Source organism: Filicampus tigris, chromosome 4 (genome assembly GCF_054856515.1).
Source record: "Filicampus tigris isolate MCC_2025a chromosome 4, RoL_Ftig_1.0, whole genome shotgun sequence".
Taxonomy (NCBI): domain Eukaryota; kingdom Metazoa; phylum Chordata; class Actinopteri; order Syngnathiformes; family Syngnathidae; genus Filicampus; species Filicampus tigris.
Window position 1 is genome coordinate 1,939,556 of NC_141220.1, and position 21,281 is coordinate 1,960,836.

The 21,281-nt window shown below is 41.5% G+C and overlaps 1 protein-coding gene across 2 annotated transcripts; it reads right to left on the reverse strand.

The window, feature by feature from the left end:
• Positions 1 to 818: 818 nt before the first annotated feature.
• Positions 819 to 19,421, reverse strand: dnajc24 (DnaJ (Hsp40) homolog, subfamily C, member 24). 2 transcript variants are annotated; one of them, XM_086028212.1, is made up of 5 exons: positions 19,105 to 19,421; positions 18,727 to 18,830; positions 17,476 to 17,611; positions 4,154 to 4,222; positions 819 to 2,143 (listed from the first exon to the last, which is right to left on the reverse strand). In XM_086028212.1, exons 1-5 carry the CDS (start codon positions 19,130 to 19,132, stop codon positions 1,941 to 1,943), a joined length of 540 nt encoding a protein of 179 aa, XP_085884338.1. In that variant the 5' UTR covers positions 19,133 to 19,421; the 3' UTR covers positions 819 to 1,940. The 2 variants fall into 2 exon arrangements, with proteins under 2 accessions (XP_085884338.1, XP_085884339.1); XM_086028213.1 differs by having other exon boundaries at positions 19,079 to 19,421.
• Positions 19,422 to 21,281: the final 1,860 nt, after the last annotated feature.

The window sequence follows — 21,281 nt, forward strand, 5'->3', positions numbered from 1 at the left end:
GACAAAATGGCCGCCCCCAGAGATGGCTAAAAACTAGTGCATTTTGCTGCTTAACTTATATTCCACAAACGCAAAATGAATCAGAATGCCGTGTTTCAACTAGTGGGCCTGCTGGGAACATATTCTTGAAAAAAATATGTCTGGGTTGAACCCAAAAATGGTCTTTACAATAATGTGTTCTATGCACCTCCACTAGTCAAAACACAGCATTCTGATTAATACGGTGTTTGTGGAATGAGTTCAGCGGTAAGCTCCACCTGGTTTTGTCATTCTAAGGGGGCGGCCATTTTGTCACTTGCTGTCAACTGAAAACGACATCACAGCTGCTCAGGTAACGACCAATCACGGCTCACCTGTTTTCAGAAGCTGAGCCAAGATTGGTCGTTAGTGTGGCAAAATGGCTGCCCCCTGAGATGGACAAAAACGGGTGGATTTTACTGCTTAACTCATATTCCACAAAAGCAATATTAAGCAGAATGCCATGTTTTGACTAATGGAGGCTCATAGAACATAATTAGTAAAGACATTTTTTGGGTTGACTCCATTGTGCAGTAAGTTTTTCTCTACAACTGTCTGTGTGTAATTTGGGTAGGGTGCATGATATATTAAAAGAAGTATTATGCGAGGTAGGCAGAGTAGGTAGATGCTGCGGGAAAAATACCACCTGCTGGGGGAAAAAAAGAAAAGAAAAAAACATGGTCTCCAGGGTATAAAACATCACCTTATATTACTTTAGCTCAGAAGAAATCCAGTGACAGGCTCAGTGTTATGAATGACTACCACAAGCAGGAGTATATTGCAGGTACACACACACTTAATTGCTGCATTCACGATTGACTTTATTAATATGTGACATGTAAGAAAATAAATTTTTCCATAACCATAATGAATGCTGTAAAGACTGACTAATATTAGTGTTGTCCATTGACCAACCTCAATTAAAACAATACAATCATGTTGTGGCTGAAGTGAAAAAGTGAAATATTCAAAGTTCTAATATCACATTGGTTCTTTTCATACACACAAACGTATGGTAACCGATCCCATTGAACATGCATGGATAAATGTTCTTCTGAACATTATTCGAACACATTTGCGACATTCACATGGTAGAGCTAAGCATATCCAGTTTTAGATCAGCTGCACAGTTCTGAGGTTTGGTTTCTAATCATCGCTCTAAGCCCCCCTGTGTGACGTGTGCATGGTCTCCCCATGTCCGAGTCCGGAAGGCAGTGCTTACATGACAAGACCAGACCATTTAAATAGCAGAAGAGCCCCTCTGCACACAGAACAACAGTTTGAAGCATATTAGAGAAACATACTTGTAACATATTGCACTGTATGTACATTGTGTATGTACATTGTGCATAGCTGAAATGATGTGTGTATGCGTTGAGGGTGTTGTCAGGGCGAAAGACATCAGTCAGAGCTGGAGTAGTAAGATGGCATTCACTTTTAGACTGGGGTTCAGTTACAAAGCCATTGCAGGCTATTAAGAGGACAGTGAGAAAAGACACTTTCCTTCAGGACAACGGGCAATGTAGCATCTAGTGAAGGTGCACGTTATTTCCTTACACAATTGTCAAAGTTGTTAATGGGATTGATATCAGACCCAAAAATGAGAATTTTGTGTGCACATCATACCCATACGGGCGCAAAAAATGTCAGTACCCATCTGCTGAAAAAAAAAAAAACAGTGGTCACCAAAAGAAAATGAGTCTGGCACAAAGGTAATACATAAAAATGTTAATAAATCAAAGCAATTGATGAGCAAATTTGGCAAGCTTGCATGTTAACATTGTTTTTCTCCATGATGTATCAAATGTACAAAACATGTTTGTTGTCACTACAGGCACTTTAAATAATGTCTAACGAGAAAGCGGGACACTCCCCTTTACCATGGGCCTGCCCTCTCAGAAGGTTACTGATGTATTATATTTTCATTGGCATTGAGAATTTAGAGTCTTGTTATGTAATGACAGTTTGACATAAACGCTGAGAGAACAAGTATCACAACATACAACCACATGTTGAGTCTCATCTGTTTTCTCTTCCTCATCATTCCCTTGCCTCCATGGCAACTCTTCTTCAGGGAAGATGAACTGCCCACCACAGCGGCAACAATATGTATATACACACTCATCTGAAAAGCACAGAATATGCAACTATTATACAGAATGAGAAAACAATGCTTTGGCTGAACAACAGTGGCGTACGTTAGGTGGTTTGACGTTTTTTTTGTAACATCATGGAACGCGTTATGATCTCAGGCTTTGGACAAGTGTGATACTGGTGTTGCTCACCGTGGTCCAAGGAATGCTTAGGGCGTTTGTGTGAATGCGCAGACGGATGGAAATTACAGGGAACATTGGTCACATGGCCAATGGAAACGCAAAAAAATGTGTTTCACTTCATTACATTTTTGTGATAGAATTCCAAATCAACACGTCTCCAAAAACTCCAGATGTAAGTATAAAGGCTTTTTTGCGATATTTGAGAGGTCTTTCAAAATTTCTGGTTTTATTAGAGGTTTGCTATTGCGCAATTTGGCTTTTGCACATTTCTGCGGGCAATTGACACAGCCACTGTGGCCGTGCAGACAGAAAACAATGTGAAAACGTACACGTTAGGCACGCTTAGCGAGTAGCAACGTAAGTCGGTGGATTCACTTCCTGCAACGACGGGTAAGCAGCATTGTTAGTCCATTCATACACAAGTCCGTGATGAGCTGCTGTTTCTCTCGTGTAGGTGTGTGAGAGTTTGTGGGAGTGAGTGCTCTCACTCTGACTAGTATCTCTGTGGAGACTAAGGTGGCCGGCAGCAATTGGCTGAGGAGGCGGAAGCAGCAAAAGGAGGAGCGGCCCTCCGATTGGCCAAGACCTAAATGCTGCAGACCCAAAGAACCTCCGTAGGATGACAGGATTTGGCGCGTCTGTGTCGCTCTCGGACCCTTGTGTAACTTTACTTAGTTAGTTGTTTGTTTTGTTGTCTTTTTGCCTTTGGCTTGTTTTCTTTTATAATAAACTGAGTAAACCTCTGACTTTGGTTTGTTGCCACCTTGGGGACCTGTATCTGCCAAGTTTGCTAAGAGATTGGCTGATTTCGAGGAATTCAATTTCAAAAGTCACTACCATACGAAACATGCAAACTACGACAAGGTGACTGGTAACGAACATCGAGAAAATTTTAAGTAAATGGAAGCTGAATGGTTGCCCCCCACACATTTTCACCGCACCAAATCTGGCAATCTTTGCAAAAAGTTTGGACACCCCTGATTTAGTGGCAGCCTGGAGCTCTGGTTATAGCTCTCTGTCTGTTCACCTTCTGCTAAACTGCTGCTTATTGTGAAGTAGGGCTGAGTATCATTCGATTTACGATTCACAGTGATTTTCAATTCAGTTAAGGAAGGATTGCACGAAGTACCAATTTTACTTTCATTTGGAAGACATTCTCAGAGGAAGCAATGCTACAAATAGATACGTCTTGCTCAAGTTGGTACATTAGTAAATATGTGAATATTTATATTAAGAATTGAACCTAGTGCAGTTACATTAATCATGCATGTTTGATTCAACATGATAAATAATCATTTAATCAATTCTAATCACAGGGCAGGCTGTGTAAATAAAGTAGTAAAAACAGACTGTAACTCATGACATTCACATTCCTGTGATTGTCACAAAGTTTCAGTTCATTGTTGTCTTTCAAAAATCTTTCTTCAAACTTGTTAGTGCTGCTTTCAGTGCTTCCGCCATGTTTTGATACGCTACTCTTGCATAGTGACATTATCTTGTGTGACGTGAGAAGTCACATGAATTTATGGGGAAAAGACAATTAAAGGGATCGGTTTATGGTTTTCGGAATCGATATTGGGCTACCAAAAGGAACCTCAATTTGATTCGATTAATCGATTTTTCAAATCCAGTCATATTGTGAAGTGTGTTGTGAAGACCGCTGCTGCCACACCACAGCACTTTATTTTCTAGCAAGTCAAAGCAAAAAACAAAAACAAAAATCGGGGCAAATGATGGATCATATCTCAGAGAGCTTGTACATTGGTTCACTCATGTCTCAAGGCACCACTGTAGTATTTATGTTTAGGAAATACCCACACGCAACCAAATTAAAATGACACAATTTCAGGTGTACTTACCATGGTCCCACGTCATGTCCTCCAGTGAAACTGTAGAGTCAACTGGCCAGACCTGTTGAAGTTCTTGAGCTGAAGAAAATCAAACAGAGAAAAAACAATTGGGAAACTTTTCCGCACACTACGCACTGTTGTCATTTTCATTAGTTTCATGAAGCTTTGCCTTAACCCAGTAGCAGGATTTTGAAGGCCATGTCAGGTAATCCTAACCTAACCTGTTCTCAAAAGCTTTTGCTCTTCTTCCAGCTATCTGCAACTCTTCCCTAACCGCATCCATAAATCTCTGCTTTGGTCTTCCTCTTTTCATCCTACTTGGCGATTTCATTTCCAGCATCCTTCTACCAATATACCCGCTATCCCCCTTCTGTGCTTAACCAAAGCCTGGCCTCACCAGTCTGTCCACTCTGATAAGCTCATTCCTGATCCTGTCTATCCTCGTTGCTCCCAACTCTGTCACCTCCAACTCTGTGTCCTGTATTCTGGTCACCGTCTTCGAACCCTGCAACACGGCTGGACCCACCACAGTCTTATAAACCTTTTCTTTCACTTTGGCTGACACATTTTTCACCTTGCTCCATCTTACATGGATTCTCCTCTTTATCTCTCTTCCACACGCCCCATAGTTGTGAACAGGTCTGAACATGTATTTCAACTTCCACACCTTCGTGGAGAAGTCCTTGTAACCTTACCATTCCAATCTCGCTACAACTCATGATCCACTTTCTGTTTGGTCTTTGCCACGTCCATCTTCACCTCAAATACCATGGCCTTGTACTCCTGTCTGCTCTCTTCATTTCTATTATCATTATTTTTAATTGAGTGTTTCAGACAGTCGGGCTCCAGTCATCGCTTGAAAGTGGCAAATCATAGCCCAGCCTAGCTACCAAAACATGGCCAAAGAAACTCAGTGTGGGGACAGTTACAGTGTAAATGAACCAAAAATGGTCAGAATTTGGCATAATTCGGAAATAGGCAGGTAAAACATTAACTTGGTTTAATTTCACAATGGGTGGACAGGTATTCCAGACACCCAGCTATTTGTACACAAGAAACTAAAAAGTAAAATGTCATGATGCTGGATGGTTCCTTTATGACAGATGGTCGAATGCATTTGTTAAACACTATAGCTATAGACAACCATGCAAATCAACAACTACGGTCACTGAGCATGAAAGCTGCCACTGACTCACTTTCCAAAGCTAATATATCGTTGCTGTCAGGACAAAACATTGTACCTCCATAATAGTCACTTTTCAGGAGAGCCTAAAAATTGTCAATTTGTTCAACCATTTGCATTACATCGTGAAAGAGAGCAAGCCACTTTCAACACTTTAGATTGGCCATTAATGTGTAAAAATAACACCAGCACATGTGGACTGACCATTAGTATGGGTTTTTGAAAAAAGATGAAATTCACCAAAATGTGACTTATGAGGTTTTAGCCCAATGCCAGCAACATGGAAAACCAATTCATGGCTGCTGGGGTCTGTGATTAAAATAAGCAGTTTTGCGCCAATCGATAGACCACCGATCATGATCGGCCGATTTCCGTGGACAAGTATGTGATCGGCTTATGTCGATCAATGCCTTTCATTGGCAATCACAAAAAAACGATCACCCACAGCTGTTACTTGGAAGCCTTCTGCCAACTAGAGACCAGCCTGTGTGCAATGTAACCGTCCCGTGTCCCTTTCCATAACAATGAATGGGCGTGCCGCAAACTAAACAAATATGCATGCATCCACGTGCCATGTTAAGCGCAAACCAGTAACTGAATCATAATACCATATTTTCGGGACTACAAGCCGCTACTTTTTTCCTAGGTTTTGAATCATGGGCCTTATAGACCGCTGCGGCTATTCTGTGAATTTTTCTTCCACCGCTAGGGGCGCTCTAACCAGAATTACACTACAATTCAGTACAATACATTTGCAATTAACAGGATGTGACTGCTGTTGGAAGAGTTCAACAGACGAGGGCACTATGCACTGTTATTGCATTAGGTGGTATGTAGTATGTAGTAGAACAGGGGTGCTCAATACTTTGATCGCGGTCTACCAGTCGATCGCAAAGGTAGTAGTGGTAGATCGCATGACATTTGTAATGGCTACCATCTATATTTTGAAATACAATGCTTTTTTTGGAAAATGTCATACCGGAAGTTGCGTCTTACAGAATCTCCGTACGCTTTACGCAGAGACTGAGAAGCACTTGTCATAACGGCATTTAACATGCGTGTTGCTTACTTTTTCTTTGTCTTTCCTCGTTGTTTTGCCAAAGCCGAGCGAACATACAAATTTAATATAACAAGTTTATTCAAGCATCACATTTTTGACAGTAAGGATTATCTCTGGAGAAGACTGTAGCGGGCCAAAGTGGTCAGCACTATTTTGCATTGTCTATCGTGATTAGCTATGATGCTAAGCAAAGCTATCTTTGTCATAAATGTAATATGTTGTTTTATGTCGTATGTCTGAACTTTTAGGTGTCTACAGTGTGTAGACATTTTACGGCGTTTTGCTGATCAATAAACATCTGTAAAAGGAACTTGAGACTCGCATCCAATCAATTGGCAGCATAACATTAAAAAAAAATGATGTTCATAGTTAATTATGTTGAGTTGTGCAACATTGGCTCATGCGGTTATTCAAGGTACATCAACATACATTGTTAACAAAGAATTCTCAATATATTTGAAAATAAATATGTTTTGCATTTTGTAGTGGGTAGGACCTAACTACATGTCAATATGCAGTATGTACATGTAGATATTCACTATAAGCTTGTAAATGCCATATTCCTGACCCATTTGACTGCATTTCATGTCATCCATTGTTTATATTGACAATACATTTGCACCGTTACAGTTCATTTAATTGATAATGACACAATGTAATGTTGCTTTGAGAGTGAGTGTGCGTGTGTGTGTGTGTGTGTGTGTATGCATGTGTGTGTCTACTCTTCTCTAGTCCGCTCCACGCTAGTCGAATGCCTCGTCAAATTGTTAACAAAATAATTCACACTGTACTTATTTTTGAGTGAAGTGTTACAAATGCATCACAACCTGTCGCTCTTTAAACTGGTGGTATAACTCTGGCGGTCAGCGAGGTGCTTGGCCAGATTGGACGTATTCCCACATCAAGCCCACCTCTAGTTTTAAAACGAGCCTTACAGACGGGCTTTGTCATCTTGGTCGACTTGCCGTAGCTGTTGGCCATGTGAGCCAAAAAGTTCCATATGACACTTCACACGTGCTTTTCAAGAAGGAGCGGAGGGACAGCGAGCGCTTCACTGCTTGAGGCCATCTTCCTCTTGAACACATGCAGAAGGTGTGGTGCCACCTAAGGCGTTTCTCACATGTCTGTAGACAGGCGCCTTTGCGCATATGTATACTTGTCTTGGTGAGCTACGTGTGCTTTTTTTTTTTTTTTTAATACCAGTGTTAAAAAAAAAACGGTATCGAGCCGCTTTTGATGCCAAAAAATCGCGGTACGGTACTGGTATCCCATGCAACACTAGTATAGAACAATGGTGAACGGCTGGCCTACAAACATTACCCCAAGAGGACAGTGACAACTCATCCAGGAGGTCACAAAGTAACCCAGAACAACATCTAAAGAACCTCAGGGCTTCTTCGCCTCAGTTAAGATAAATAGGGATGTCCCGATCAGGTTTTATGACACCGATACCAATCATGCATGAGTGTGATCGGCCAATACCGATACCGATCACATGTAATATCTGTATATTTTTCCATTTATTTATGGTGACTACTATCATGCAATATTATCTGAAAAAAAACAGCCATATTATTGCCGTAATTTTGACAAAAATCTATATATATTTTCAAAAGCATGAAGAAATACAAAACCGTTGCTGGCACAATACAACAATTACTCAGTCACAAAGATAACTGAAAAACGAAAGGACCAGGAAAACGAATGACCGCCGGGGTCAGTGCTTAAAGCACTGAATGTTCCCTTCGCGCATGCGCAGTTCAAGTATGCATACCAAATTAGTCACTTGTGGATGACACTGGACGTGTATAAGTTTCAGTGTCACCTGAGGTTCGTTTCCTACGGAATCTTCTCGCGTGAACACGAGGATTTCGAGTGACAGGATGCCCTGGCGGTCATACGGGATTCATAGAACCGTAGTTATAGACGTAACTTTCGTTCTATCCCTACTGACCGCCAGGGGGCGGTGCTTAAAGCACTGAATGACTAATACCAGCGCAGTCACGAGGAACCCAGAAACAAACCTCACTGAGAAGCCTCCGCGGAACCAAAGACTACGCTCAGTGGATGGGGAGAGGTGACGTCCACGCTGTAAAACCTGGAGAAAGTGCTGGGCGTTGTCCATGAGGCAGCAGCACAAACATCCTCCAGAGGCACTCCCTTCAGGGCGACCCAGGACGCGGCAACGCTCCTGGTAGACTGGGAACACGCACCCTCCGGCGGGGGGCGGCCAAACAGCAGGTAGCAACTTCCACCTGTTAGCGTATTGCAGCCGAGTGGACGTCGCCCTGGCATGAAGAATGGTCTGCCCGACCGGTCCTGCGCAGCTGTTCAGCAGGGGGTCGGGCCTTTCAGCGGCCAAACAAACAAACGGAGGCGGAGAGGGTCGGGATGCCAAATCCGACCTCCTTGTTGGGACAACAGATCCATCCTGTCGGGGAGACACCACGGCTCGCTGAAGACACCCGGAGCTTTCGGTGACGGTGCCACCTGGCGTCCAAGTGAAAGCTGTTCAGCCACCTTTGCAGGGGGCAACGACAGCAGACCCAGCGGGACAACAGCTGTCACGTAGGTCAGCTTGCCCAGAAGCCGCAGAAATACGGCAGCAGTCTGTCCACCCGGAAGAGTGCGAGGAGCCGCACAACATCGTCCACCCGGCGAGAGGATGGTAGGGCCCGGATAGTCCTGGTGTCCAATGTCATACCAATAAAGGTCGTCCTCTGAGAGGGGGTCAGAATGACTTGGGCAAATTGACCCTGATGCCCATCCGGGACACATGAACAAGCCTCTCCAGAGCCCCCACCGCAGCTGAACCAAAAAGCTCCCCGGGTACCACAGGAACGCTGCGGAGAGCCCTCCTAGAGGCCTCCGTCAAGGGGGACTGTGCCAGCCACACTTGGTGGCGCGCTTGGACCAAAAAGGACATCACCCACCCGTGTTCAATGGTCATCAGAGCAAAATCCTTTAGAGCCGCGTCAGCAAAGGACACGGCCAAATCCACACTACCCTCCTGCAGGGATGCTGAGAGAGCGAGCATCAGGTGAGCCAAGGAATTAACGATGCGACCAGCACGCGCACCAACGTTGTAGGACCTCGTGAGAAGGTCGTCGGTCACTCGACACTGGGGCCGAGGACACCGAACAGCTGGTCGAAGTGTCTACTCTGGGGACACGATGAGGGACACAATGACCGGTTCCATGCCAGGCATGCGATCACAGCCGGCACCAGCAACGTCGTGCATAGCCGCCGAGGCACGGGCGTCCGCCGAAAGCCAGGAGAGGGCACCAGTATCTCTCCAGCAGGCGTGCAGCTCCCTTAGATAGTCCCAAGATGCGGGGACAGAAAAGGCAGAAGAGGGACGTCCGTGTTGGAAGAAGGCACTCTCCGGTGCCGACTGGGCATGCAAGGGCATATCCACACGGGGGCACTTCAAGGCACTACGTAAGACAGACTGCATAGAGGCATCCCCCGCCTCGATGGGCGAGCTCTGGGCAGATGACGGCGAGCTCTGTCCCAAAGGCCCCGATGCTGGGTCACTGTCAACGTCATTAAAAAGAGACGCCGAAGCCGCCAGAGAAATGGCGTCATCCCGCGGGACAAGCACTGGCATAGGAAGAGAAGAAGGACCCGCCACCTCCGCGGGAGGGTGACGCTCCTGTAAAGGCCCTGATACACCAAACCGACGTCGGAGGTCGTTAAGCGTCGTTGCGTCTTTAAGCACTGTCTGATTAGTGTAGTGGCCACCGTCGTAGTGGCGTAACCCGTCTGTAAGCGTCTTGGGGTCGTTTACGTATGTTGAATCGGCGTCGCCAGTCGTGACATTTGGTCACTCTGATTGGCTGTTAGCCAGCAAATCAGCGCACGGAGCACCAACGTGAAGTGTCAAAGGCGGAAAAACAGTGAGCACACTTCCGTTGCCTTAATCTTCTTACAAGTACAAGAGCGAGGGTTGACAATGTAAGTATTTCACAATACCGTGTCAAGAATGTGATGGTTTACTTAGCGTGGGAGTTCATCGTGAGCGAAGAATAGCGCCAAATGCATTGTTTATGTTGTTATAATCAGCAGGGCTGGGTAGTCCGTCCCTGGGTCGGACCGGTCGGACCCTCCGGCCCGGCCGGATGTCCATTTCGTGGGCGGGGGCGGGAGGGTGACTAATTTTGAAAAATGGCTTAAATAAGCATGGCCGGAGGTGTATTTTGTCCGGCCCACTATCGGCCCTCGTGCGTGTGACGTGCTCGCAAGGTGGCCAAAATTGATCTCAGCCTACTCGGTGAAAGGCTTATTTTTAGGCTTCTTTCTACTCCTCCTTTATGGATCATGAGGGGAAAATATGATGAGCCCCAAATATTGGATATGCATTCTCCCTAAATTAATAAAAGTAGATGAAAGAAGGAACGCATGTATATCTTGTTGCTCGTGGGTCATTAATAATTGTGTAAGTGGATGAACAGAGAGGTGAACAAATGTTCACACTTGGTTTTAACAGTTTGGTTGTGAATAAAAGTCATTATCAAGTTGTTCACTTTGACAGTGATAATGATAGAGCCATGAATAATTAGTGTTAAACTTTGCTCAGGCTTTAATTAGTGATTGAACTGTGTGGAGGATAACTGCTGCTGAAGTAACAGTAAGAAGATAACCACAATGACAAAGGGACTGTGAACAAAGTTAAATATTAAAACAGTTATTGTGATGCATTTATATAATAAAAAAAGGAAAAAAATATCTAGTAAAAGTTTAAATAAAGTTGAAGTAAAAGTATTCCATGGCTCTTTAGACCCAGCTCTCTTTAGGCTCAACTCCCTGAAAAGAGACAGCTCTTTCACTTAATAGCAAATTATGTGGAAATAGTCATTTAAAAATAAATTCTAACAAATATGTATTATTTATACTGCTTTATATATATATATATATATATATATATATATATATATATATATATATATATATATATATATATATATATATATATATATATATATATATATATATATATATATAATGACATTGCGATTTTTGGGGGGTTTGCGATATATACTGCGATGTTAAAAATTGAATTTCCACCAGATGATTTGAATAGATTTGTTTGGGAATAATTTGGTTAACTCAACATGACATCATTGTATTCATATAATATCATTTAATCCAGACTAAGGGGGTTGGTGCTGTTCAGACTTCTTATCATAAGGAGTTATGCTGGCAAAGGTGTCTGTAATTGTTTTTCGAGCAGATGAAGTTTCACCTCGGGTCCTACTTCTTAGTTTAAACTGCTCATACAGAGGCTTGTGACGGTGATTGCAGCGACAACAGCGAGGCACTGTTGGCAAAGGATGTTTTGTTGTTCTGAATATTCCTTTTTATAGCCGAAATACTTTCATATTTTGGATGTTGACTTTCTTTTAGGGACTAAATCCACTGCCGCTTCTGCCGCTGTCGTCTCCTCAATGTCGCCTGTGTTTTCAGAGCAGACAGAGTGGAGGGGCCGGTGACTGATTGGCAGGAAGGAGGGAGGGGGTGAGCGAGACAGGCTGTGTAAAGGCCCTGATACACCAAACCGACGTGGGAGGTCGTTAAGCGTTGTTGCGTCTTTAAGCGCCATCTGATTAGTGTAGTGGCCACCGTCGTAGTGTCGGAACCCGTCTGTAAGCGTCTTGGGGGCGCTTACGTATGTTGAATCCGCGTCACCAGTCGTGACATTTGGTCACTCTGATTGGCTGTTAGCTAGCAAATCAGCGTGCGGAGCACCAACGTGAAGTGACAAAGGCGGAAAAACAGTGAGCACACCTCCGCTGCCTTAATCTTCTTACAAGTACATGAGCGAGGGTTGACAATGTAAGTATTCCACAATACCGCAGCCGGAACATCTTTCCGGTTGGAGTTTTCTAATCATGAGAAATGGTGACTACCGCCGCCGATAGTATGGAGGGTATTGAATCTTATGCATGCGCATAAGGTACTTTAATGGTCAGCGTTGCTGTCTGTCGTTGCGGTGTGCTTTGCCAGCGTGACGTGCCAACAGCCGGCCGGACGCCACAGGGTGTAAGCGTCTGTCACTGTTGGTGAACGTCGTTTTGGTTTATCTGGGCCTTAAGAGTACGGAGTAAGCTTGCTGCTTTTTTGAAGCAAAACAAAAGTTTGCGTGTTCTAAGAAAAAAAAAAAAAAAAAAAGTTGAAACATCGCACGTCCTACGATGTGATTATCGCGCATGCGCACATCGCAATCTTCAAAAGACACATCGTGCAGGTCTAATATAATATTATATATATATATATATATATATATATATATATATATATATATTGACGTCGTCCAATCTTTCCTTATAACGGAATTTCCTTAAGTGGGAAATGACTATGGTACATGTCCTGTATGAACATGCAATTATGTTAACAAAATACATGTGTAACATGTTAACAACACAAGCAATGTAATGCAAAAACATTTTCCCCAAAAAATTTACTAAACAAAAACTGCACTATAAAGTACAGGTATATGAACAAAATACAGTACAGTATAACAAACATGGTCCAAATACTGTTGAAAAAAATATTGTAACACCAATGCAGTACATTAATGTACTTAACTACAGTAAACTGTACTGTATTTTAATGTTGCTTTTTCTCAGACTTAGGAAAAGATTCGTCTATTTTGAGTTGTTGTGTTGGCTTCATTCTTTGCTGCATGAAAATGTTTGTCTATGTATCATACAGTTTTGTTGCTAATTGCAAGTAACTGTCCCGTTGATCATCACTGACGTCTGGTGATTCTTGTGCATGCAAAAGGACACGGTCATTTACACCACTGTACTTCGTCCGTCGAGCCGCAAACAATTTCCTCTGAGCAGGCAAACTGCCGGAATCGTAATGAGCCAGAATCGATTCCTTGTTTTTCAAAGTCTCGTAGATTTGAGTTTTTCCAAGTGTCTCCTGGATGTTTTTTTTTTTTACTTTGTGTCTAGCTTGGCTTAATCGGATGCATTCCACTCTCTTCCACGGTCATTACCGTTCTTCTTCGTTTGGGTGCCATGATCGACAGACGAAAATGTAAATGAATACGAAATCTGGCGGCACGGTGGTCGACTGGTTAGCACGTCCGCCTCACAGTTCAGAGGTCGTGGGTTCGATCCCGGTTCCGGCCTCCCTGTGTGGAGTTTGCATGTTCTCCCCGTGCCTGTGTGGGTTTTCTCCGGGTACTCCGGTTTCCTCCCATATTCCAAAAAAACATGCATGCTAAGTTGATTGGATACTCTAAATTGCCCCTAGGTGTGATTGTGAGTGCGGATGTTTGTCTCTGTGTGCCCTGCGATTGGCTGGCAACCAATTCAGGGTGTCCCCCGCCTACTGCCCAAAGACAGCTGGGATAGGCTCCAGCACGCCCCGCGACCCTTGTGAGGATAAGCGGTACAGATAATGGATGGATGGACATTTGAAATCTTTCGCAATTTCAGTAAAACACATGCCTAATTAGTAACTTACATGTCACCGTTTTGGATCTGATGATGGCGGAGCGGTCAAAGATTTTCCGTAGTATCGAGCAGCGACTGCTTGAGTTTGCGCTACTGCGGGCTTCGCTATGGGTTCCGGATACAGCACCGGAACTTCCGTTGTAAGGAATCGATCATTAATGTAATACAGTATAGTACCAGAAAATTTAACGCATACGTTTTTTTCCAAGTGAGGGAATTTCCGTTTGATCCGATGATGGCGGAGAGGTCAAAGTTTTTACGTAGTATAGAGCGGGGACTGCTTGAGTTTGCGCCACTGCGGGCTTCGCTATGGGTTCTGAGTTCCGGATACCGCAACTTCCGTTGTAAGGAAACGATCGTTAATGTAATATAGTATTCAAAAATTTAATGCATGTTCTTTTTCCGGGTGAGGGAATTTCCGTTTGACAGGTCCGTAAGTGGGAATACTTACTGTACATACATATTAGAGATGGACCAATATGCTTTTTTCAGGGCCGATACCGATTATTAGTAGTCAAGGAAGCCGATAACTGATTTTTCAGTAAAAAAGAAAATATTGGCATCAAAATCTAAAGAGAGATTTACTCTTAACTTTGTTGCAACGTCTTTAAAGTGACGCTTGGATGAGCTTAACATTGGCACTTATATAATAGCTTTGTATGTAAAAATTAGAGATAGGCCGATATGCTTTTTTCAGGGCCGATACCGATTATTAGTACTCAAGGAGGCCGATAACCGATATTTGGAGCCAATATTATTTTTCTGTAAAAAAGAAAATATTGGCTTCAAAATGTAAAGAAAGATTTGTTGTAACGTCTTTAAGCATGTTTATTGAACAATGTTTGAGGTTTGCATAATGTTGATTTTTTTAAAAATTATTATTTCAAGACATTTTTAACAACATACATCTCTGTTATAAAATTCTAACAAAAAGTTCAGTGAGCGCCCAGGGTTGTCAGCATATCTTAAAAAGGATAAATGAAAACTTAAACAATAGCTCCATGTAGTTTTCTACAGTAAATGAAATTTTTAAAGTGACAAATGTTAAACTTTTCACATATCTTTGTTTTGATTTCCACCGTTTTAAATTGATTTATCGGCCATCAGCAAAAAGGCAGATGCCGATATTTATTTCGTCAAAAAGCCAAATATCGGTGCCGATAATCGGCCCGGCCGATAATCGGTCTATCCCTAATATATATATTAGGGGTGTAACGGTACAGGTGAGTGTATTAATACGTTTCGGTATGACATGTTCGGTTCGGTCCAAATTGCATATCGTTTCTGACCAGTTTTTATTATTAGCGCGAGTTTACGCACGGGCGCTATTGAGTGTTGCATGCGGGAGAGGAGGGCGGCGGCACTAAAGAGGAGCCAGGACGCCAGAAGCCGTGATAAATCATAAATGCATGGATAAATGGCATTATAATGGCATACGCAAACAAGCCATAGTTCAAAGGTGCCCCCGCCCACTGCGGTCTCCTGTTTATGAACATTCTAACTTTCCCGTTAAAATCGCCGATGGGGAAAGGTACGTGTATAAGTCCCAAAGTTGTGTGACGACATTGCTACATGAGATTGGCGGCGATGTTGCAGGTAACACGTCTAACGTAATAACGAATATCCGACTTTGAATGTTTCTTAGACAAGGAAGCAAGCAGTCTTTTTAGCCAAAAACAAAGTACAACAGCTCTGTTCTTCGTTCTCCGCTGCTCCTCTCGCTAGCCGTACGATACATTCATGAACCTTGGAAACATCACAACTCAGCAAAACACAAATCCGACCACAACACAGATAATCCAATTTGTTACAATATGCTGTTCAACATTCAAAGATTTCAATGCCTAAAAAGTGTAAATAATTTCATAAAGACTTTAAAGTTACTGTATTTCATTACAAAAAGAGTTTTAATTAATATCATTTGCAATAAATGTAACTGTTATTGCATGTATTTTTTTTTTAATCACAAAAAGTGTATATATGTACTGTAATGCCAACTTGTCTTAAACTTGAATACTTAGATGTGTCTTTCATAGGATGTTGCTGCTGAGTGTTTAAAGGTTTCAGTGTCTTAATAATTTACAAAATTAAGAGAACTTTATTGTTAGTCGATTTCTTATCCTGGTGTAATTTCTTAGAATATCACCCGAATGATTCGCTTTTGGGTTTTTTTCTAAAAAAAAAATGTAACATTTACTTGTCATCTTTTCAAAATAATTTTTTTTTTTTTTTTAAATCACTTTTTTTGTGCCGAAAATATACAGAACCGAAGTTTTCAAGAAACCAAACCGAAATGTGATTTAGCGTACCGTTACACCTCTAAAATAAATAAATGTGTGTATATATATATATATATATATATATATATATATATTAGTGCTGTATATATATATATATTAGTGCTGTCAAGCGGTTAAAATATTTAATCACAGTTAATCGCATATTTTATTAATTGTAAAAAAATCCCTTGATTTTTCTGTCTCATTATTTTCTTGAATTGTAATACCCTTAACATGAATAAGGGAATTGATTTTCTTATGCAAATGTTTTATTAAAGGGAAGTCAACCCAAACATATTTTTTAAGAGTTAATCCACCTGTTTTTAGCCACCACTGGGGTGCGGCCATTTTGTCACGTCTGTCGACTGAAAATGACATCACAGTTGCTCAGAGCTCAGGTAACAACCAATCACAGCTCACCTGTTTTCTTAAACTGAGTTTGGTCGTTATTTGAGCCGTCAGGGCATCTGTGATGTCATTTTCAGTTGACAGAAGTGATAAAATAGCCGACCCCTGAGAATTTGCTGCTTGACTCATATTCCACAAACACAATATTAATCAGAATGCCTTGTTTCAACTAGGGGGCCTGTATAGAACATATTCTTGAAAAAAAAATGTTTGGGTTGACTTCCCCTTCAATTGAAAAAACAAGCATTGGATTCAACTCACACAAACAGACCCCTTTCAAACACACACGCACACACCTATACGCACGCACGCACCCACACGCATCCGCGCATTCACACACACAATCATTTACATTAGTGTTGTTCTGACAGATATGTTTATTTCGTCTTGAGAGTGACTTGTTGTTCAAGCGCCGCTTGGATTTAGAACTATACGAGAGCAGTCATTTTTACGCACGTGACTTTGATTGCACTCTGGCAATGACTTCATCGACTAAAAAGATTATTACTCGCTGCTCGAGTGTCTTATAAGGGTATTTTGTTGATTAAAATTCTGTTATGGGTATATTTTAATGTAAATTGTGTCAGATAAATGAATGAGAAACAGTTGGTCGATCGCGCTGCATGGTTCCTGCTGTTATAAAATACAGCTGCTTTGGAGCAATATTTCATATTTTCACACATGTAGTTAAATTAATGGTCAGAATTTTACAAACAACTGTTGTCATGATGTTTTATAGGTCTGCACCACTTAAAAAAACACTCACATGCACAACATTGACAAGCTGAATCACATTTGTTTTACGCCATTTTTCAGTGCAAAAGGCCCTCCTACTTTTAACCTTTAATACTCTTTCAACCGCTACTATCGAAATAAGATTATTATTATTAATAAGATAATAATAATAATAATCTTATTAATAAGGTTATTACCTCTCTTCTGTTGATCATATTGTTTCCTAGTTTTGTGCTCACAGAGGATTTTCCAGGCTGCATCAATTTCAAGAAACTTCCTTCTAGCAGACTCTGCTTCTGAGTCACATACATCTCCAAGGCGGTCAGGGTGGCACTGTTAAAACACACAAGCATTGGGAGAAAACACACACACACACACACACACACACACACGAGAAAGAGATTGACATTCTGAAGAAAAACATTTCATGTGCAGCACAAGTGCAAACGACTTTTATCCAGTGGTGTCAAAAGACAGTTTGAGAGGGTATGATGCAACAACTTTTTTGTCATTTTACATATATTTGTACTTGTCAGTTATGAAAATGCACCATTTCTATCCAAGAAATCTCTCTCCAATAAAAGACGATACCTGTCTCGATATATTTCAATTCGATGCATCTTTTAAATTTAGATTTAAAAAAAAAAGATTTTCCGGTTCAAACCCATTTTTTACAACCCTCCTGTATAGCGATAAATGAAACTTATATAACATTTGACTGAAATCTAATGAAGTCTCACATCCTTGACACCCTTGATGATAAACTTTCAAGCTTACCTCAATATTATTTTTCAAGCTTGAAGGTGAGATTTTGAAAGCCATGAGCTGGTGGCACTTTGGTTCGGTTCGCAAAGTTTGAAGTACATTTGAAACGAGTTGTTTTAGAATAACTCCTCCAAGTACTACCAGGGACGTGCGATGGTTGGTTCGCTTTTCTGGCTGCAAACCTTTTCTTTTTTGGTACTCGGATGGGAGAGGACACGGCTGTACTAGTTTGAGTGTGGCAAGTGGTCATTGATTTGTGTCACGTGCAGGCTCAATGCATTGCGTACAACCAATAGTGTGGGAATGTTGAATAAGTTTATACTTCTCATCCAACTACAAACAAAATCACTCAGTCTGTCCTAGCACAATTGATGTGGATTGGTGCTTTGAACAATAATAAACTGGAATAAACATGATCCAAAATGAAATAGTAACGAGGCTTTTGTTTGTGTGTAAGAAGTAAAATGTACAAATACTTGCATAAAAATATAAGGAGTAGAAGTATAAAGTTGGTTTAAAAATAACTACTCCACTAAAGTATTGATACCCCAATTTTCTATTAAAGTAAGGTAACGAGCCTCTGCTTATATCGAAAACAATGCAAACACAGCTCTACTATAGAATCAGGTTTTGAAATATATCAAAGTACTGTAGGTAGGTAGGCAGACAGACAGACAGACAACCTGTAAGGCCAGCTTCTGATATCTGTGTCGGAGCTGCTGGACTGAATCTGAAGGGCTGGCTCCGAGAACAGAATACAAATCCTTCTCTGCTATGTCACACATACCTAGTATATAAAAAAAAAAAAAATCAACATTAACAGAAACCCAAAAAAGGGAAACAATCTGCCCAACTCAACTCATTTAATTGTATTTCTAGTCAGAATTAGGCGTGCTTTTTTCCACATATGGGACATATGTAGACAGTATTATATCACAGCGATGACTTAAATATAACGAAATGTATTCGTTGGAATTTGTCTACATGTCTACATGCAAATACACATTCATCCTCACGTTTTGTCAAATTACACACATTTTGTTTGTCGTAAGAGTTCAAACCTGGGGAAATGCTGTTGTCGTTCGCCATATATTTAAAGAGATTTCATGTTGCCTCCATTCCTGAGAGGCAAGTTGCCGCTGTTGTTGTGAGTCCGCAGGAAACAAGGATGCAACTGTTTGTTCCGCGTGTGACTTCTGACTGTAAGCGTGTACACACTCTTCAGCTGAAGCAAGAGAAGGCTGGCTTTATACTGCAGGAGTGCTAATTTCATGCCAATATCCGATTTCGGAACGTCTGTTGCGCATAATATATAATCGTTCCCTCATTCGTTTTGGCGATTCGGACAGCCAGCTAACTACTTGCTCATCGTCGTATGTCACGTGACCACCGTTCCTGTCAGCCTCATCGGTGCAATAAGAATATATTATAATTTATTGTTAATCCAAACATAGTAGTGCACTATATAGGGAATAATGTGGACATTCGGACACAGCCCATGAGAAAAAAATGAATGAAATTAAATTTTCTCATATCTCTGAGTGCTATAGATTCGTCTGAGCAATTAACAGTGAAATTAAAGCAAAGTACATCAAGAAAAAAATATTACTGTGGAATGTAAACCTAACTCCTGTAAATCATAATTCACAATACTGAGATTCAGTTATATTGAAGTTGGCTCTGCGAGGCTCCATGACCAGAGGGAGCTACAGGGTGGCTAGGCTACCCCTTGTCTCTCTGTGGCCACCCATACCCTCTGGGGAAAATTTTCAATGATTTTTCTGCCATTTTCCATGGATGCAGTATTCTTAGAGCCCCTGACACTCTGCCACTTGTTTTTTTTTTCTTATTATTACTATTAATGGCATATCTCAAGAACAAATGTACAAACAAACTATAATAATGTGTTTTAAGTAAAGAACATTGAATTCTTGCAGTCAACATCAATCAAAAGTATTACTTTCACACCATAGCAAGCAGACAACATGGCAGAGAACTAATTGTTTATCATACAATCCACGGTCATGGTTTCATGAAATACAATGCACACATATACCATTCTTGCACACACAATCGTAATATAAACTGGAACAAACCTGTAATAAGCAACATTTAGAATTGGGAAGAATTAAAATATTTCGTTTGTGTCATTGTGCCTTTTAGATATGATCTGAATGAATGAGCCATTGAGCCATCGTAGTATGCAAAATGGCCTCGCCCGTCAGACAATTGATCACTCTGATTGGCTGTTACCTAGAGAATCAATGCATGAGATTGAAGCAGACTATGGCTCAATCCCAATACCCACAATACACCCTACAGTCCTCATTGAAGCGAAAGAAAATTGCAGATTTGAGACAGTGCATGTGACGTGGTCAATTTACTCCACCTGTGTTGGATATGGGTCATCAAACACGGTGTTATTTTTGTAATTTTTCTGCTTAAAATTATGTTCAAACTGTAGTAAATTAGTAGTGAAGTAAAAATTCGGACTCAGGCTACCAGTCGATGGCAGCTATTGCTCCGTTATTTGCACTATTTGTGGCCACTGCAGGATATGTGGCGCATGCGCATAAGGTCGCCAAGTATGGCGACTACACTAGGACACCATCCTTTCATCCTTATGTTGTGGTTCTGTGTAGTTTGGGAAAATAACATAGGTACACAGGTGACTTTAAAAATACGTAGGTGACTTTAAAACATTGATTGAAATTACACATATACAAATGATAAAGTATGTAATAATTTCATATTTACACTTGAAAAGCCGTTTTAGCGCAGGAATTCCTACAAACGCCGCCAGCTTCCCGCTGTTTTAGTCAAATCCGCAATGAATTGCGGGTAATATGCTTGGCTGAGGGGTCGTAGATGCCTGCTCAACCGAAGTGTGGAGGAAGAGCGCAAAACAGGTGTAGCAATGGAGCACTTTAGAGAATTGGGACACATTGCACCAGGGGTTGGCAACCTGCGGCTCTTTCATCTTATGTTGCGGTTCTGTGTAGTTTGGGAAAATACATTCGGAGTGTCCCATTGAAGTGCATTGTAACTTCTTCCAAAGACACAACGCCTGACGTATCTTAGGCTAGGTTCACACCGCAGGCAAATGCTACCCAGGTTGGATTTTTTTTTGCTGATATGCAACCTGTATCTGATTTTTTTATGACAGTCTGAACGGCTCAATTCAGATTTTTTCAAATTCGACCTGGGTCACTTTCATATGTGGTCCCAGATCAGATAC

Coding starts and splice junctions, on each gene's coding strand:
- dnajc24 (XM_086028212.1), bottom strand. CDS start 19,132: ATGGCGAACGACAACAGCATTTCCCCAG. Junction 4,223..17,475: donor ATATGATCAACAGAAGAGAG/GTAATAACCTTA, acceptor GATTTTCTTCAG/CTCAAGAACTTCAACAGGTC. Junction 2,144..4,153: donor GGACATGACGTGGGACCATG/GTAAGTACACCT, acceptor TGTGCTTTTCAG/ATGAGTGTGTATATACATAT.